The sequence below is a fragment of the Odocoileus virginianus genome, chromosome 13 (genome assembly GCF_023699985.2).
Source record: "Odocoileus virginianus isolate 20LAN1187 ecotype Illinois chromosome 13, Ovbor_1.2, whole genome shotgun sequence".
NCBI lineage: Eukaryota > Metazoa > Chordata > Mammalia > Artiodactyla > Cervidae > Odocoileus > Odocoileus virginianus.
The window spans coordinates 23,202,356-23,221,651 of NC_069686.1; the positions used below are offsets into that span (position 1 = coordinate 23,202,356).

Sequence of the window (19,296 nt, forward strand, 5' to 3'; positions counted from 1 at the left end):
TAGAGGTAGAGACCTGAGTTTGCTGCCTTTTCCTCCTCTCCCGCTCCTGTCCCTCCGATTCGCGTCTCTTGGCCCACCCCCAGCCGCATCCCGGCTCGTCCCGGATGCTCCGCTCCTTCTGGCCCTAGCAGCCCTCGGCCCGCCGCCCCTCCTCGCCCGCCCTGCTCCTCTCGCCCCCTCCCTTCCCGAGCAGCTGGCAGAAGAGACGCCACGGGCCGCCGCCGCCGCCGCCGCGGCCCGTCTGGGTCGTCCTCACCCCGCCCGCGCCGGGTCCAGAGGCTGAGGGCGCGCCCCGGCCGGGGGCTGAGGGAGTCGGCGAGCGTGGCGTGGCTGGGAGAGGGGCGGGAGGACTCCAGAGGGCTCAAAAGCGGCCTCCCCGCGGCGGGCAGGACTCCACTGCGCCTCTGGGCAGGAGAGGTCTTTGGGGGACTGACTGGACGGCCGCCCCAGAGACACTCTGCAGCCGGCAGTTCGGTGGGTCCGTGGACTGCGGAGCTGTCGTGGCCTGGGTGGCATCAGCTGGTGCGGGCAGGCGCCACCTCCTGAGCAGCCAGAACTCAGGAAAGCAGAGATCCGGAGGAAAGGGAACCCAGGAGGAGAAAGGGGGTCCAGGGAGCCCAGCTTCTCGGGGTTCCCGAAGGTGCTGGTGGAAGCCTGTCACATGGCAGCAAGTAAGTACCTTTTTCTTGCTGAGTGCCCAGTCCCAGGTTGGTGATAACTGCCGTCTGCGGCCGGACTTTCCGGCCCACCCTGCCTGCCCCACCCCATAAACTCCCTTAGGGTCCCCGGTGGGAAGTTCTGGGCTCAGATTGAGAACCGCTTCACCAGCAGCCACGGTCTGTGAATGTTTTCTCCGCACTGTATGTTATGTGTGGTCAGTCTTCTCATCTCGCCAGGTAAGTTTCTGAAAGCAAGATGCTCTGGTATAGTAAAATATCTAAACACCTTGTATTCCAATGACTTTTTGGTTACATGATACAATAATAGAACAGAAGGAATAAAAGCTTCTGCCGGATAAAGTAGACTTCTTCTGACGAATCTTCTCTCTTACTCCAAGTAACTTAGTGATTTCAAGATAGGTGCTTTTTGTGTAAGAATCAATAGTATAAAATTAGCAGCACAAATGTGATAGGAAATAGCGTGCCCAGTTTTAATGGCTGGGCATTTTGGTACTGTTTGGATCAACAGGTTTTTGTTTTCATTTTTCCATTGTTTGGCTCTGTAATATGCATACCTTCTGAAGGTTTTCTTTGGAAAGTGATGATGATTTGTTCATGGTGACTCTGGTTATATGTTGCTTCCAATACTTAGGATATCAGTCTAAGAAGGACAAATGATGAATTCACGTGGAATAACACACTAATGGGTTCCTTTCATTAGTGGAAATAATGGAGTCAAGTTTGGATACTGGCCAGAAAAATCTCTTGAAATGGGAAGGAGTCTGAGTGGTGCTTTTTGTGAATATTTTTCTTCCTAGCTATCATGTAGTCTATAGCAAATATAAGGAAGCCAGGCCCTGCTATGACCAGCCCTAATTCAAGTTTCTGTAACCCAACCTCTAGTTTTACAAGTAAAGAAGATAAGACCCATGAGTAATAATTTGATGAGCTTACTTGGGTTAATCACTGATGAGCTAATCACTGAAGAAAACTTTGAATTTAATATGACAAATTACTTTCAATTTAATGTGGTAAAACTTTACGTTTGTTTCCATGAAATTGAAGTTATTTAACTTTTGATTAAACTTTATGTTTCTTATTTGTAAATGATATAAAAAATTACAGATCCTGATAAGGACCAAATGAGAGAGATTACATGGAGGTTTATGTAAAGGTAGTACCGTGTGTAACTATTGCTTATATAAGGAATTGTTCCTCTTTTTCATCCACTTCACTCTCTAGCTCTCAATTAAACTCCAGTTCAGTATAAGTTTTGACAGGGCTCACTAGAATGCACTAGAGGAAGCAAAATTCAAATTCAAGTCATGAACTACTGCCACCAAAACAATTTAAAGTATATTCAACCTGTGAGCCTCCATCCTTACAAAATTGTGTGCCTTGGATAACAATTCATATTTAAACACTTCTGAATATTCTCAAAATATGCTTTACTATCTTCCTCTTTTTAGTTTTAAATTGTTTTAGGTGTATGTTGGAATGAAACCATCAAATATTTGGATATTGCTGAATTTGTTTGGTCCACTAATTAACACAGGAGAAGTCAAAGTTTAGGCATAAATACACTATTCCTGATAGCTAGGATTTAGTAAAATTCTTCACTGAAGGAAGAGGTACTGTGAGCTCCTTTTTACCACCAATGTATTCAAAACAGGGGAAAAAGCTGAAATAGGACATAGGCCCAGGGAAAGGACCAACAGATTTCAAATGACTGGATACTGTGTTGCTGTGTCAGTTACTGGAGAGGGGGCCCTGGAGCTAAGCACCCAGAAACTGGGTCCTCTGTTTCCTGTGGGAGAGGCTCTGGGAGGATCGTTGACACATTCCCACTAACTTTGTGCAGGGAGGATGAATACAGGTCTAAAGCACACTGGAAATGGGAACAACCATAATTTACTCAATGTCTCACTTAGGAAAGAAGTATCCTAATATGTCCCAGTCCTAGATCTCATTATGACAGGATCTGTAACACCACTGACATATTCAACCCTCAACCTACCACCATAGACTCTCTCTTGAAAACTTATGGTGGAGGCATCAGCCTGAAAGAGACATTCAAGATTCCTGGGAGTCTGGTTCCATGATTTCCGCTAACTCCTGTCACAATTGGTCCACTGTGAGAGGACATCTTTCTTCCCTGACAAGCAACCATCATATGACACTAACTTTATGGACAAACCTCATTTTCCCCTGAGTAGGTCCACTTTTCTTCTATTAACTTGGGCTAACCAAGGCCATGCAAACAAGGTCTTACCTCTTCAACACTGAAAAAGGGAACCTTTAATGTTGAAGAGGAAATTTTCGAGATTATACTCTATGCTTATGTGGGGAACTCTCATTTGCGTAGATAACATATCTCTGTTGTATACACAGTGTTTCTGATTGGATTGACTCAGTTTGTTGCTGACTGAGGACAGCCAGCTCTGTGGACAGTTTTGATTGTGACAGTTTTGATTGTGGTGACAGCCAGGTGCTGGAGTGTATCAGCATCAAACAGAAGCTTAATGAAAATGTTGAAGCCCCACTCAGGGAAATTTCTGATTTTAAAGATCAAAGATTATTCTGTCCAGGGCACTTGGTTTTAAACTAGGACATAAGAGGATACTGACTGGGGGCTGTACTCCCTGCTTGTATATATGGTACTGAGTGGAATATTCCTTCTCTCCTGCTTTAAATGACCCAGTGAGGCTCCCCATCCACCAACCTCTCATTCTTTGGGTTTTTGCAGAGACTGCCTGGTCTAAGCAACTGATTTGGCTTTGGCTCTAGTCCATAGCTGGTCTCACCCTAGTATGTTTTATGGCTCCTCTCTAGTTGCTTTCCAATTTGAGAAGGAGTTGGTGTCTGTGTATTTGGTTCCACTTTTGAAAAGCTAGAGTAGTTTCAGGGTGGTATAAGTAGATCCCGGAAAAGCAGACCGACTGTTTCAGAGTGGCCTGGAGCAGAGGTAAATAGCCAGTTCTAAGAGGCATCCTGGGTTCCAGTGACTATGCGAGTTCTGGAATGTTTTTAATTTTTTTTAATGTTTTTTAAATGTTTTTAAATGTTTTTAAATTTTTCCACAGATTCAGTGGAGCCTGAAACCATAGGCCAGAGGGTCTCAGGATTGCTAATGAGTCTAGAAGTTACATACATAGCAAGCTCTCTTTTGTATTATTCTCACAGGAGCAAGAATACTTTCCTCCCTCTTGAGTTCTTAGCTCTTAGGTGGCCTCTGGCCAGATTCTTGTGATCAAGGGCTGATTGACTAGGATCACAAGAATAACTAGTTCTAGAAAGATTCTGGCTTTTCCCCAAAGTGCTTGTTTTGGTGGCCTGGACAGGCACAGCTATAAATTATTATCATATCCACAGAAACAAGGAAACAAGGGACCCTGCTAGTGAACCATGAGGTTGCCATAGAGAAGCTCAAGTGGGCATGCTTAAAACCCAGGCAACTTTCCTTCTTGTTCCTGGAACTATTCTCTGCCTCCACTGCCGGTTCTAACTCTCACCCTGGTGAGAGTTCATCTCCCACAGGCACTTACTCTCCTGCATCCTATCAAAGCATTCAAACATGCATCGACCTTTCCATTGACCTTTCCTTGGGCTTGTTCTTTTAAGTGGATGTGAAAAGAGACTGGGTGCTAAGACTCTCTCATAAGACTCTTGCCCAGATTTCTTCTCCTCAGTATAAATCATACCACTGTGAATGTGTGGTATCTGAATTCCTGAACTGCACCTCTCTGGAAAGACGACTCTTCCAAAGACCTGATCTCCTGGTTATATTAGTGAACCATCCTAGAATTCGAGTCTATTAGATTTGAGGAGAGTTCAGGTGTCTCAGACAGTAAAGAGTCCACCTGCAATGCAGGAGACCTGGGTTTGATCCCTAGGTTGGGAAGATTCCCCTGGAGAAGGGAATGACTACCCATTCCGGTATTCCTGCCAGGTGGCCGACAGCCCATGGAATTGCAAAGAATTGGACACGACTGAGCAACTAACCCTTTCACCTCTCACTTCATTTCCCAAAGTAGAACTTTTAATTTGCGGGAAAGATGGAACGTATTCCTTTAGATTTTTGCTGGTATTTATTTATTTCCAAGACTTCTTTCCTAAGTTTTAAATCCAGAGAAGTACCCAGAATGAAAAAATTCTTTAGAAATAGAATCAAAACAAAATGGCAATGCATATTTATATTTTTGAGAAAATTACTTATTTACTACTTTTTCTGCAGAATAATATATTCTAGGAATGTGCTGGCTGAAATTGTCATAGTGAGGGAGTTGAGTCCAGAATTAAGTGGATGTATTGAAGCCAAATCAGAATGACCACAGCTGCAGGCAGAATCTAGGTCCAAGTGTAGGAGTCAGATAATCAAAGCTAAACAGGAAGTAAGCAACTGAAGTGAAAAATACGATCCCAAAGCAGAAAAAGAAATAGGCTGAAGTCCTGGGGAACAGACAGCTATAAAATCCCAGGTGGATTGGCATTATTCTGGTCAATCTCCTTTATCCCCAAGCCTCAGTGTGTAAACTTTACATTTCTGGATTTTAATAATGCATGTACATGGTAAATTATGTTCAAGTAGTACTTTTCAGGTGGCACAGTGGTAAAGAATCCACCTGCTAATGCAGGAGACGCAAGAGACACAGGTTCAATCCCTGGGTCAGGAAGATCCCCTGGAGTAGGAAATGGCAACCCACTCCAGTATTATTGCCTGGAGAATCCCATGGATAGAGGAGAGCCTGGTGGGTTATAGTCCGTGGGGTCACAAAGAGTCAGACATGACTGAGTGAGCAAGCACGCATGAGGATAGAAATACTAACAAGAAAGCAACAGAGCTCTTTGACACCTTTTCAGTCCTTCTCCAGAGACATAGCAGTTTCTTCGTTTTAGAGGGAAAACGTCATGCATGTGCAAGCATATATGCCACTGTGTATCTAAAATGTTTTATTCAAAGATGTTCTTTGAATGCAATACAAGCTGTTCTCAACACTATGTTTTTCACTAAATAATTTATTTGGTGAATCTTTCCATATGAACTTAAACTTCAGCAACATATTCATAGGGCAGTTTAACTGCTGGGTGAAAGAGTTCATTCAGCATTATTTTAGGGGGTATTGTCAAGCAATCTTTCAGAAAAAAATGAACTTGTTTACACTCTCAACTGAACCGTGAGAGGGCCCATTACTTCTGTATCCTAGCCTGCCAAAGATGGCGTCCATTGGGAAGACTCTCCACTATGTCTCTAGAGTTTTACTGCTAAAATTATTGATTGTTTTAATCTTACCATATCTTTCAAAATACCATGACTCATCTTTCCTGATGCTTCTTAAAAGACAATTAAAATATTTTTGTATCCTTCATGAGAAAAAAGCAATGCATCTAATATCATTTGAGTTCTAAACCCTGGGGAAGAAAAAACAATTGAGAACTCTTGGTGAAAGGGCTTTGAATCATAGAATTTAGCTGTGAGTCATTACAGAAACTGGGAAAGATGAAATATAAGCCATAATACATCTATGAAGTGCAATCAAAAGGCTCCAATGAATAGAAATATGATCTAAATTCTTCACTAAATCAGGTGTGGTTCCTATATTCTCAACAATACAGAGATTCCAGTTAATCATTACATTAACTCTGTCTCCCTCACGCATGCAGTACATTCTAGTCTCCAAATGTTTACAGCCTTGTTACTACTATCATTACATTTTTTTGCAAATAACTGAATGTAATTGGTGCAAGAGGCTTGCTGCATTGTCCTTGTCTGATAGCAAAATTGTCTCAAAATAGCTTGGAAAGCATGTGAGAAGTCATTTTACCCTTTATTTCCTATTTCCTGTCAGAGTGAAATTGACATTTGCTGTTATCCCTTCTCTATGGATCTATGGTGCTAATTTTTGCTTCATTTTTTTTTTAGTTTGAATTATCTTGCTGTACAGGTCTACACCTTTGGAAGTTATGCTAAATCTTTTGGTAAATGTATTAAGAGAATTAATAAATATATATATATATATATTATCCCATACAGAGTAAAACATTTCATGATTCTCTTTGGCAAAGCTATTCTAGCATCTGTTTCTCATGCTGAGGATCAACTCTGTCTTCCCAGAAAGCATATGGGTTGATTACTTAGATGCAGTAGTTTTAATTCCTTCAGGTGGGAAAAATGAAAGTGAAGAGGCTGTGAGTGCTCTGGACAGTCACCTACATGTGCAATATCTGTCTTCACAGCTTGGCTGCATTACTGGTAGGGTGTGCTCTGGGAATTGAACTGAGGGACAGGGAAGCAGTGGGTAATAGGATACGGAGGGAGAGAAAAAAACACTGACTTCTGGTAGCCCCTTTCTTCCCTGGCCTTCATGATCTCTGAGACGATGCAGCTGCAGTTGCTGATTGAGAGTGCTGCTTATCCACACAGCCTTCTTCCTGGGAACTTAGCTACCAAGGGGCTGAGCATGAGACGACTGGTTGAGTGACTGTGTCATTCATCATCTAACTCAGATGCTTTCTTTTGAAACAGACAGGGAATAGCATAAATAATTAGTTCTCAGCAACAAAAATACACTCAAATTGTCCCAAGAACCCTGTGATTCCTGGTCATGCGACTGAACTATGAAACTGAGTGGGTCAGAAACAAAAGGAAAGGGTGGAAGGGAAAAGTTAGATTTATTATCTTGGGGGGAAACTGGGAGCAACAGGATAAGGTGGATGTTCTGGTTGCATGTTTTATTTCAAACTTTAGACCTGTTTTGCACCAGAACACATGTGGCAGAATGGCAACATCTGGTAAGGTCAAGGCACCCACAGAATCAGGAAAGTTCTAGAGCTGAGGGAGATAAGGGGTCCAGAGAGTGAAAAGCATGTGATCCTTTGGAGAAGTGATATTCCAAAGCAGGTATTTGCCTCAGAAATTCTGGTATAAGCCTCATCTGTCTCTCATACTTGGGATATCAGAGAACATAAAACAACATGTAATGATGTCTCTGCTTGCTTTATGAGGGTGGTTAGATGAAGCATGGCTATCAGCCAAGGAATCTTTCTCTCTAGCAGGCTGCATTAGGTTCATCCCAAAGGGCCCTAGCCCAAGATACTCTGAAATTGTCTGTATGGGTTGGGCTGCTGACTCCTGCATTTTCAATATTAGCACTAATATCCAGTCAAGAGCTGATATAATTCAAATCAGATGCATGAGAAGGTATTCTTTCCCTACAACTCTCAGTATCGGGATGTTGATCCAAGGCCACCATCCTCTTCCCTTCCCCATCATCTCAGAGGCCTCAGGATTCATAAACTGCAGGTTTGACATGCTCACATCTAGTCAACCACCCAGGACCATGTTATTGAAGGTTTTGTGCCCATCTCAAGCTAACCTAGAGCTAGACTAGGTGCTGGAGGTTTATGGTTGGCCCTAGAGGACAACTGGTCCAGAGCTGTTCCATCTGATTTGCAGATTTAGGGCACCATTTGTGGATCTATGAGCTTAGTTCCACTGGTCAGAAGCTGAGCAACAATAAAGGGCTAAGAAAATCCACAGTTTCAGTGCAGAATGAGAGGATGCTTAAGGAGGTCAACTGGTTGTGTATGGTCCCAGGAGCACCAAGGTATAGTTCCAGTTCTGTATTTTTAAAACAAATATTGAGATCATATCTTATACCTCAGGGGAACTAGTTGCATCAAGGACTTTAGGACTGAAGACAACATATAGAATCTAGTTGCATGACAAAGCCCCTTTGAATTCCTATGGGAAGTGGCAAAGAGTACTTTTTTTTTATATTGTTAACCCCTAATATGGCTACTGGCCAGGAATTTTTGGTTAATGATCTAACAGATCTTTGGGTTCATGAGAAGTACAATTCTAGGAAGATTCCAGTTCCATTACAATGTGCTCATTTTTTCAGTGTAACAAGGGGTAATTCAGAAATCCCAGAGGCCACTTTGACAAAGCAGTGGAAATTTTGAGAATACCTAGAAAAAATGGGAACATTGAGTGCTTTAGAATATTGAGTTAGACCACTTTCCTAAACTCACTGGTAGGAAACCAAAGCAGTTGTTTTCTTAGAAGATTCAAGTAAGACTATTTAGGGTAGAATTAGTTTAACCTTTTATGTTCCTGGCAATCAGGCTTTCTGTTGCCTTTATCACTGTCAGAATAGTATTTTTTGTTGAGCTTGGAGACCCTCATTGGGATCCTATACCCAGTGATCTGCATCCCTTCTTGGTATTTCAGCTGCCAGTAAGCTTTCTGTTCATTGTTCTCAGGCAATTTGCAATCAGATGCAGATAGACTGTTAACTGATGCTAGCTGTGATTTCCTATTGTGTGTATTGACTGTCATTCTGAAGTTTAAGGTCCTTGACTGTGCTTCTTTCTTCAAGAAGAGAGATGTTAATTCTCATTGTTGGAAAATTTGACAAACTCTCTAGAATCCAGACCCACTAGTGTTGGAGATGATTTTAATTTGCATCTCTTTTGCTTTGAAATAATAATTTTCAGAGATAACCAAGATAACTTGATTCTTATTTGTTAACAAGTCTGTCTCCCATTGTCCTTAAATTCAGTAACTATAATTTATTAATATTTACAGCACTGATACCTAGCTCAATGCTTGGCACTTAATAAATACTTGTTCCACAAATGACTGATAAATGAATGTCAAAAGGAAACACCATGGTTAAACTTATTGCCCTATATGACATGTCATACTGCAATAACAATCTTTAAAGGAAAATTAGAGCTCACTTTTTAAAAACATACCTGAAACCAAAAAGCTAAAATATAGAATTATAAACATATATGATTGTAGATATATTTTTGAGAGACTTGAGAGATAAATTTTTGAGAGTGTTTGCAGCCACTTTCTGCAACATGTGCTGTGCTTAGTCGCTCAGTCATGTCCAACTCTTTGCAACCGCATGGACTGTAGCCAGGCTTCTCTGTCTGTGAAGATTCTCCAGGCAAGAATACTGGGGTGGGTTGCCATATCTTTCCAACACAGGTATCGAACTCATGTCTCCCGCACTGCAGGCAGATTCTTCACCGTCATACCAGGGAAGTCTTCTGTAAGATAACATATTCCAATAATGTGTTAACAAGGGGTCTGAGATGGGTTAGGACAAGGAAACTAAGGGAGGATAGAGTTGAGCAATCAGAAAATCTGAAGCCACCAAAAAGCCCAGAACTGGGACCTGAAGTAGGTCAATCCTAAGTTAGGCACACATATTGTTGTTCAGTCTCCCAGTCATGTCCAGCTCTTTGCGACCCCATAGACTGCAGCACGCCAGGCCTCCCTATTCCTCACCATCCTCCAAATTTGCCCAAGTTCATGTCCTTTGCATCGGTGATGCCATCCAGCCATCTCATCCTCTGATGTGCTCTTCTTCTTCTGCCCTCAATCTTTTCCAGCATCAGGGATTTTTCCAGTGAGTCAGTTGTTCGCATCAGATGACCAAAGTACTGGAGCTTAAACTTCAGCATCAGTCTTTCCAACAGTATTCAAAGTTGATTTCCCTTGAGCTTGACTGGTTTGGTCTCTTTGTTTTCCAAGGGACTTTCAAGAGTCTTCTCCAGCACCACAGTTTGAAGGCATCAACTCTTTAGCACTCTGCCTTCTTTGTGGTCCAGCTCTTACAAGCATACGTGACCACTGGGAAAACCATAACCTTGCCTGTGTGGACATTTGTTGGCAGAGTAATGTCTATGCCCTTCAACACACTGTCTAGATTGGTCATTGCTTTCCTGCCAAGAAGCAGTTTTCTTCTGATTTCATGGGTCCAGTCACCATCCGCAGTGATTTTAGAGCCCAAGAAGAGGAAATCTGTCACTACCTCCACCTTTTCCCCTTCTCTTTGCATGAAGTAATGGGGCCACATGCCAAGATCTTAGTTTTTTAATATTTAGTTTTAAGCCAGCTCTTTCATGCTCCTTCTTCACCCTCATCAAGAGACTCTTTAGTTTCTCTTTACTTTCTGCCATTAGAGTGGTGTCACCCACATATCTGAGGCTGTTGAGGTTTCTTCCACCTATCTTGATTCCAGCTTGTAACTCATCCAGCCATCATTTCTCATGATGTGCTCAGCATATAGGTTAAACAAACAGCATGACAGCAGACAGCCCTGTTGTATTTCTTTCTCAATCTTAAACCAATCAGTTGTTCCATACAGGATTCTAACTGCTGCTTCTTAACCTGCATACAGGTTTCTCAGGAGACAGGTAAGATGGTCTAGTATTCCCAACTCTTTAAGAGCTTTCCACAGTTTCTTATGATCCACACTTGTCAAAGCCTTTGGTGTAGTCATTGAAACAGAGACAGATGTTTTTCTGAAATCCCCTTGCTTTCTCTATGATCCCGCGAATGTTGGGAATTTGATCTCTGGTTCCTCTGCCTTTTCTAAACCCAGCTTGGATGTCTGGAAGCTCTTCATTTGCAGATGCTGAAGTGTAGCATGCAAGATTTTAAACACGACATTACCAGCGTGGGAGATGAGTGCAGTTGTTGGATAATTAGCACATTCTTTGATACTATCCTTCTTGGGAACTGGGATGAGGGTTGACCTTTTCCGGTCCTGTGACCACTGCTGGGTCTTCCAGATTTGCTGACATACTGAACGTAACACCTTGATAATGTCATCCTTTAGGGTGTTGAATAGCTTTCCTGGAATTCTGTCACATCCACTAGCTTTATTAATAACAGTGCTTTCTAAGGCCCACTTGACTTCACACTACAGAATGTCTGGCTCTGGGTGACTGACCATACCATCTTAGTAATCTGGTTAATTAAGATCTTTTTTGTACAGTTCTTCCGTGTATTCTTTCCTTGTCTTCTTGAACTCTTCAGCGTCTACTAGGTCTCTGCTGTTTCTGTGCTTTATTGTGCCCATCTTTGGGCAAAGTGTTCCCTTGATACTTCTAATTTTCCCAAAGACATGTCTAGTCTTTCCCTTCTGTTGTTTTCTTCTGTTTTATGCACTGATCATTGAAGAAGGCCTTCTTGTCTCTCCTTGCTATTCTTTGGAACTCTGCATTTAGTTGTACGTACCTTTCACTTTCTCCCTTGCTTTTCACTTCTCTTCTTTTTTCCGGCTATTTGTAAAGCCTCCTCCAACAACCACTTTGTCTTGTGCTTTTCTTTTTCTTTGGGATAGTTTTGTTCACTGCCTCCTGTGCAATATATGGACCTCCATCCATAGTTCTTCAGGCACACTGTTTGCTAGATCTAATCCTTTGAATCTATTCATTACCTCCACTGCATATTCATTGGGGATTTGATTTAAGTCATACCTGGCTGACCTAGTGGTTTTCCTGATTTTCTTTAGTTTAAGCCTGAATTTTGCTATGAGAAGCTGATGATCTGAGCCACAGTCAGCTCCTTGTCTTGTTTTTGCTGACTGTATACAGCTTCTTCGTCTTTGGCTACAAAGAATGTAATCAATTTGATTTTGGTATTGACCATTTTTTGATGTCCATGTGTAAAGTCATCTCTTGTGTTGTTGAAAAAGGGTGTTTGCTGTGACCAGTGCATTCTCTTGGCAGAATTCAGTTAGCCTTTGCCCTGCTTCATTTAGCCATTCCCTCCTCCAGGGGATCACATTTAGTCAGAATTCTCTGCTATGACCTGTCCATTTTGGGTGGCCCTACACAGCATGGCTCATAGCTTCATTGAGTTATGCAAGTCCCTTCTCCATGACAAGGCAGTGATCTGTGAAGGGGTTGGCACACATAATGAGGAGAATTAACCAAAACTGGCTAAACGCTGGGCAGAACACAGCTATAGAGAGTGTAAAGACAAGAGCCAGAAATCAAATCATTTAAGTCAGGAAAGGGTGAAACAATCTCAGGGGCAAGAAAAGGTTGGGTTAAAGAAAATGTTAGCTACACTGGAGTAAAGACATTCCAACACAGGAAAAATTCAAGAATATATATTAGTTATGCAGCAAGTGGAGTGAAGGCTGAACCAGTTTTTGGCGGCTAGAGCTTATATACACATGGGAATACAATAGCTATTTTCATCAGATGTTTGATCTGCCCTAACAGCTGCCTTTCAGTCAGTCCTCACATGTAGAAATATTTCTCTTGTCCTCATATATAGAAATATTTCTAGCTGTGCCACTTTAAATCATCAGGTAATAAATGTGGCATGTTTTGAATTATACTTGTTACAGTCGGAACTTGAGTTGACTTTGATACAATTCTTGCCAAAATCTTACTTTAGCAATTCAGTTTTTTAGAAAAGCAGTCTAATGGACAGATTAACTATTAATCTTTCTATATTTTTCAGGCATTTGTGCTATATTAAGATCACTCACCAGAAAACATAGTGCCTGGATCATACTTCATAAATTCCCCACAGAAATGCTTTTACTGAATTATGATTTATGATTAATAATTTATAATCTGCACTCAGCTGTCTAAAAGTTATATGCAGGCCAGTTTCATTTGATTAAGTGCTTGCATTTCTTTATCATACTATAGAAGATAGTGTCCACTATCTATTTATTCATCTAGTCAACAACCATGGTAGTTTCATTCAACATCAAAATTATGACTAAAGAAGTCTTTTGGTATAACTGACTAGGTAGGGAGAGAGAATTAACAGTGGTAGTCAGTACTGTGGGACAGGCTTACATATATAGTCTGGTTTCATGTTTATGACTCTGTGAGGTACATGAGGGGTTCCAAAGTTTACCCAGGCTATGTTATTAAAGTCTCATAGCTAGTAGGTGGCAGACTGAGGAATCAAAGATTGTTGTGCTGTGAAGGGATAACAGAAAGAAAAAGAAGATTATATTTGGACTATTACACATTTAATGTATGTGTATGTTAGTCACTCAGTCATGTCTGACTCGTTTTCAACCCCATGGACTGTAGTCTGCCAGGCTCCGTTGTCCATGGGATTTCCCAGGCAAGAATTATTGGAGTGGGTAGCCTTTCTCTTCTCAATGGGATCTTCCCCCCCCCCACCAGGGATCAAACCTGGGTCTCCTGCATTGGAGTCAGATTCTTGACCACCTGAGCCACCAGGGAAGCCTATAGAATAAGAATACTGACTGACAAATTAAATTTTGAGGTTTCTATGGATGGTGTCCAAAAATATTTTCATTAATGGTAGCATCTTTGCAATAAGTTTATGACATCCCTTTGTATCTACTTTTAAGGACAATAGTTTTGATACACATAAACTTAATAATGTTTCTTAGCAGTTAGAATGTATCCCTAAAAATATAAAAGAAACGTTTTTACTTAATATGAAATGATATTTGTAAAATGCTTTTGATTTTGTTCATTCAATGCTGCATAGTTTTAGTTTATCTAATATTTAGCCAAAACCTTTAGGTCATATGATACTCTGTGAAAATTCAATTCAAAGATTCTAGGATTGGAAAGTTCTAAGACTATAGGGTCACAGTCAATGAATAACTCACCAATAGATGGAATGATTTGAATTTTATCAACATTCTGATCCCATTTGAAGACCTTTCAGTTTACATGCATGCCTTTTGATTGTGGTCATGGAATACAGCAGAAGAGAGAGTAACTGCCTCCTCCATTTTCCTTCAGTATAGATAAAGGTTATATTAAGTTTCTTGGTAGACAAAATCAGCATTTATTGATACTGCAGTTACTTTTAACTAAATCCCCTTGGCAGTTTTCTCTGCTGCAAAAATACACTTACTGCATTTGTGCAGACAGGTTGTTTTGGTTCAAATTTCAAAACCTGATGTGTATTGAACTATACTATTATTCTATTAAATTTGACCAATCATTCCAAGATATAAAATTATATCACAGTTTAAAATTTTTATTTATTTTGAACCTATTATGTGCCAATCATTGTACTAGGCATTTCATTCACATTACTTGATTTTATCCTTACTTAACCTAGGTAGGATCCCAGTTTTATGACTGACAGTTTCAAGAATATAAGTAGTTTAACTGAGACCTCTAAGAACAGAACAGAATTAGTAACAGAATTTAGGATTTCAATGTAGGTCTAATTCCTAAGTTTGTGATTTTGTTTATACTAGCCTATAACCATGAGCCATTAAGGAACAATTCAAGGAACTCCATGTAAGGAGTACAATTTTGAAAGCTTATTAAATTTTTTAAAGGAAGATTCTACGTGTAAGTAAGAGAAAACTTCAGTTGTTTGTAGTGTGTCTTCATAAATTGAACGTATTCAAAGCATTTTAACTCCCCTCAACAAAACTTGATATGTGAGGTATTACTATGTTATTGTTCATTCATTCATGTGTGCCTGACTCTACCACCCCATGAATGACAGCAAGCCAGGCTTCCCTGTCCTTCACTATCTCCCGGAGTTTGCTCAGACTCATGTCCTTTGAGTTAGTGATGTCATCTAACCATCTTACCCCCGTCTGTCACCCTCTTCTCCTCCTGCCCTCAATCTTTCCCAGCATCAGTGTCTTTTCCAGTGAGCTGGCTCTTCACATCAGGTGGCCAAAGTATTCAAGCTTCAGCATCAACATCAGTCCTTCCAATGAATATTCAGAGTTGGTTTCCATTAGGATTAATTGGTTTGATCTTGCTCTTCATGGGACCCTTACGAGTCTTCAACACCATAGTTTTAAAGCATCAGTTCTTTGACACTCAGCCTTCTTTATGGTCCAACTCTCACATCTGTACATGACTACTGGAAAAACCATAGCTTTGACTGTATGGACCTTTGTTGGCAAGGTGATGTCTCTGCCTTTTAATACACTGTCTAGGTTTATTGTAGCTTTTCTTCCAAGAAGCAAACGTCTTTTAATTTCACGGCTATAGTCACCATCTGCAGTGATTTTAGAACCCAAGAAAATAAAGTCTGTCACTATTTCCATTTTTTCCCTGTCTATTTGCCATGAAGTGATGTGAATGCCATGATCTTTGTTTTTTGAATGTTGAGTTTTAAGCCAGCTTTTTCACTCTTCTCTTTCCATGTCTGGTTCTAACTGTTGCTTCTTGACCTGCATACAGGTTTCTCAGAAGGCAGGTAAGTTGGTCTGGTATTCCCATCTCTTTAAGAATTTTCTAGTTTGTTGTAATTCACACAGTGAAAGGCTTTGGTGTAATCAATGAAGCAGAAGTATATGTTTTTCTGGAATTCCCTTAGTTTTTCTATGATCCAGTGCATGTTAGCAATTTGATCTCTGGTTCCTCTGCCTTTTCTAAATCTAGCTTGTACATCTGGAAGTTCTTGGTTCATGTACTATTCAAGCCTAGCTTGAAGGGTTTTGAGCATTGTGTTTATATGCACATATGGTGTGTATAAACAATTATTAATGGTCCTTTAATAAGTATTTTGTGCATGATTGAAGCAAGTTATTTGAAAAATAGGTAAATTTTTTGATGTGCAATTGTTAGTTTTCACTAATTAACAAAGAGGGTTCCAAGTTGATATATGTTAATATTTCTATTCCATATTTCTCTCTTTTAGAATTGCTTAACACCCCATCCTTGCAATATCCTTGGAGAGTCTTGGGCGTAAGCAGACATTGCTATTATGAAAAGTCCCTCTGTGTGGTCACAAATGACTGAACCAAGGGAAAATAAATCCATTGGATAGACTGAGTATCTTTTTATTTACATTTTGGGAAATAGAATTTATAGGTAGGAGCTTAAATTGCTTCAAATAAAGTTGAAGCAGGGGTAGCATTTTGTTCTATATACATTCTTAGAAGGGAGCACAGAAAGTCGTTCTTTAGATGCCTAATGCAGTAGGAATTAAAAGAAAAGCCAAGAAAACTGTGATGTCATGAAAGGTGTAAGGAGTTGTCCCAGTGATTATTTTCCATTTTTATATTTCAGGATTAAGAAATGGACTGTGTGTCCTCTCCTTGGATGTCTGGAGATTAGCATTTGTATAGTTAAAATATCTCTTACAAACCACTTATTTAAAGCTGGTACTAGTTTGATTCTCACAATGATTTATACTCCATTATTGTTAACCAAGTTATTTTTTTTTCTTACTTTCCACTAATAGCAAGTAATGGATTCAACTATTAAAAAACTCAATTTTACACAACAGAGGAAAATTCTGGATTAGTGTATCTGTGTGTATGTTGCATATGTATGTGATTTCTGTCTAATGACATATCATATCAATAGGATAAATTTACCTAAGGATGGCACTACAAGAGACAAAATAGACATGTAGAAAATGCTGCAAAATCAAGTACAAAATCATTATTTGCAATAGTAGAATTGCAATGAGGGTTAAAGAGAATGTATAAAGAATAGACAGTTAGTTGTTACTGACTCAGTAGAGTCACTTGAAGAGTTGGTTTTGACAGAAATTGGGCTGGAAAAAATCAACAGAAGAGCATATTTCAATGTAAAAGGAAAGAATAAGTTTCATTAATGGAGAATTGATACATGAAATTATATTTAATGAAGACTAATTCAAGTGGCCTATAGAATAACTTGAAATAGATAAAGACTAGAATTCCAGAGATAGAATTACAAAGATGGCTACCTTGATGTAGGTGTATGAACAATGGATAATATTTAAATAACTGATGGAAAATTATTATAAGAAGATTATTTTTTTCTAAGGAATTAGTGACAAAGAAAAACATCTTATAAGTAATTTTCAAAGTAATGAGCTTATATGTAATTTTACAATGACTGTTAGGTTAAAGAGTGGTTTTAGTCTTGGGAAAAAACAATAAATTTTGTTTTTACTTGCTAAATTGCTGTCATTGGTGGATTGACACATAGATGACTAAGAGAAGGGAGTGTTTTGGGACATGTACTTGGTGAATACCTATTTATAGTACTTTAAACTCTGTGCTTGCCTATGTATTTACTAAAAAGATGAGGTAAAAGAGGGAAAAGCAAAACTTTAAAGGATATCAAAGTTGAAATTTGGGGGGAAAAACTAAGTCAAAGGAAGTGATCAGAGCTGTAGGAAGAGATACAGAAGAGTTGGTCATAGAGCCAATGAAAATTGAGTTTAGAGAAGCAAAGTCTAGTCAGTGACTAAATACAGTTGAGAGTGAAATGATTGGGTTTGGTCCTCCAACAATCTGCAGCCACTTTAGAGCTTTTTCATTACAGGGGAGAAACTGAAAGGCAGATTTCAGTAGAAGAAAGAGGATTCAATGGATGAGTAAATGAAATAGAACGAGTTATTGATGAAATTACAAGTTAAGTCTAACATTAAGGGAAACAAAACCAAGTTTAATAACTCAGATTTCTCTTAAATGTAGGAGTTTTCATTGAGTGCATTGTTTGCCATTCTCTTTCATTCATATCCTAGCCTTTTGTACTTTAATTTTTTTCTTTGTTGTATCCAAATCTTATGCAGAAATGAAGAAAATACTTTTCTTGCAGGGGCTAAATTGAAAATGGCTTCCCCAGAACCTAAGAGCCTGGTCCCTTTCACCAGAGAATCTCTTGAAGTTATGGAACAGCATAGTACTAAAAAGCCAAGTGAGGAAGAAAAAGATTTAAAGCCGAACTGCGGCTTGGAAGTTGGAAAAGAGCTTCCATTTGTTTATGGAAATCTTCCTCAAGCGATGGTGTCAGAGCCATTGGAAGATGTGGACCCATACTACACTAATAAAAGGGTAAGGATTAATTAAGCTTACTGTGGCTATATTTTTATCCATTGTCCAGACATGCAAAAAACTGTAATAGAAAAAGAATGAAAAAAGACAGAAGAATAAGTGAAGTAGTTACAGAAAACTGGACAAGAAATTTAACACATATTTGAGATTTTTGTCAAAACTGATTATTTGCCTGGTAGGTTGGTCTGTTTGGGATAACTGTACTTTGTATGTGATAAGCTATACTGGCATACCTTCAGGTTTCGTTTTATGGGAGCATGATGGTTGGCTACTTAATGGTATTGATTTTAAAATAACTATAATATAAAATTTCAATTACACGTGCAGCAGTTTCAACTGTTCAGCTTGATGTGCTTACTCAGTAGTTAGGGAAATAAAACCAAACTATATTTCATTCATAAATCTTATTCATTCATACAGTCACATCCTATCTTATTCCCAGAATGATTTGAGAAAATTACTAAATATTTGACAATTCAGCAAGAAGCACAAAATGATAAAAATAAAAACGATTATGCTTAGAAAAGACAGAGATCTGTGTGGACTGACAAAGCTGGAAGAACCTTGAATTACAGCTTCAGAAACACTTCAGTTTTTACAAGGCAAAAATCTTCTGTGGACAGGCAAGAGCATAGATTAATTCTGAAATAAGGAAGAGATGGGCTGATGATAGAACTGGAACCCTGTAGTTGTTGTAAATTGTGGGAAATAAGATGAGATAATGGAGATGACAACATGGCTTTAGTGTGATGGCCAAAGTACTGATGTGATCAATGCAATGTTTAAATAAGATTAATCTAGAGACTTCTACATTATTATTTCATGGTAGTGATAGAGTCAGGAAGATGAAATAGGAGAGAGAGTAATCCGGGCCTGAAGTCAAGAAGTCTGGATTCTAAGAGTGCCTTGGAGACAGAGGTAACACACTTGAGAAGAAACAGCAGGATTTGAAGACTGATTAATAATGCCAAGGTTCTGAGCATGAAAGCTTCAAACAAAAATGAAGTAATTATTAAAAAAAAGGTCAAACTTGGGGGAGGTAAGAATTAACCCCATTGTGGACAAATGTA

General features: G+C 39.5%; 1 protein-coding gene across 1 annotated transcript in view; it reads left to right on the forward strand.

Annotated features, from left to right (window-relative positions):
• Nucleotides 1–347: 347 nt before the first annotated feature.
• The window catches only part of SCN7A (sodium voltage-gated channel alpha subunit 7), a 77,436-nt gene continuing 58,487 nt past the window's right edge, over nucleotides 348–19,296 (forward strand). The window contains exons 1-2 of the mRNA XM_070476105.1: nucleotides 348–671; nucleotides 17,991–18,226. Coding sequence (XP_070332206.1) covers nucleotides 662–671; nucleotides 17,991–18,226 — 246 coding nt within the window. The 5' untranslated portion in view covers nucleotides 348–661. The remainder of the gene's footprint in view (nucleotides 672–17,990; nucleotides 18,227–19,296) is intronic.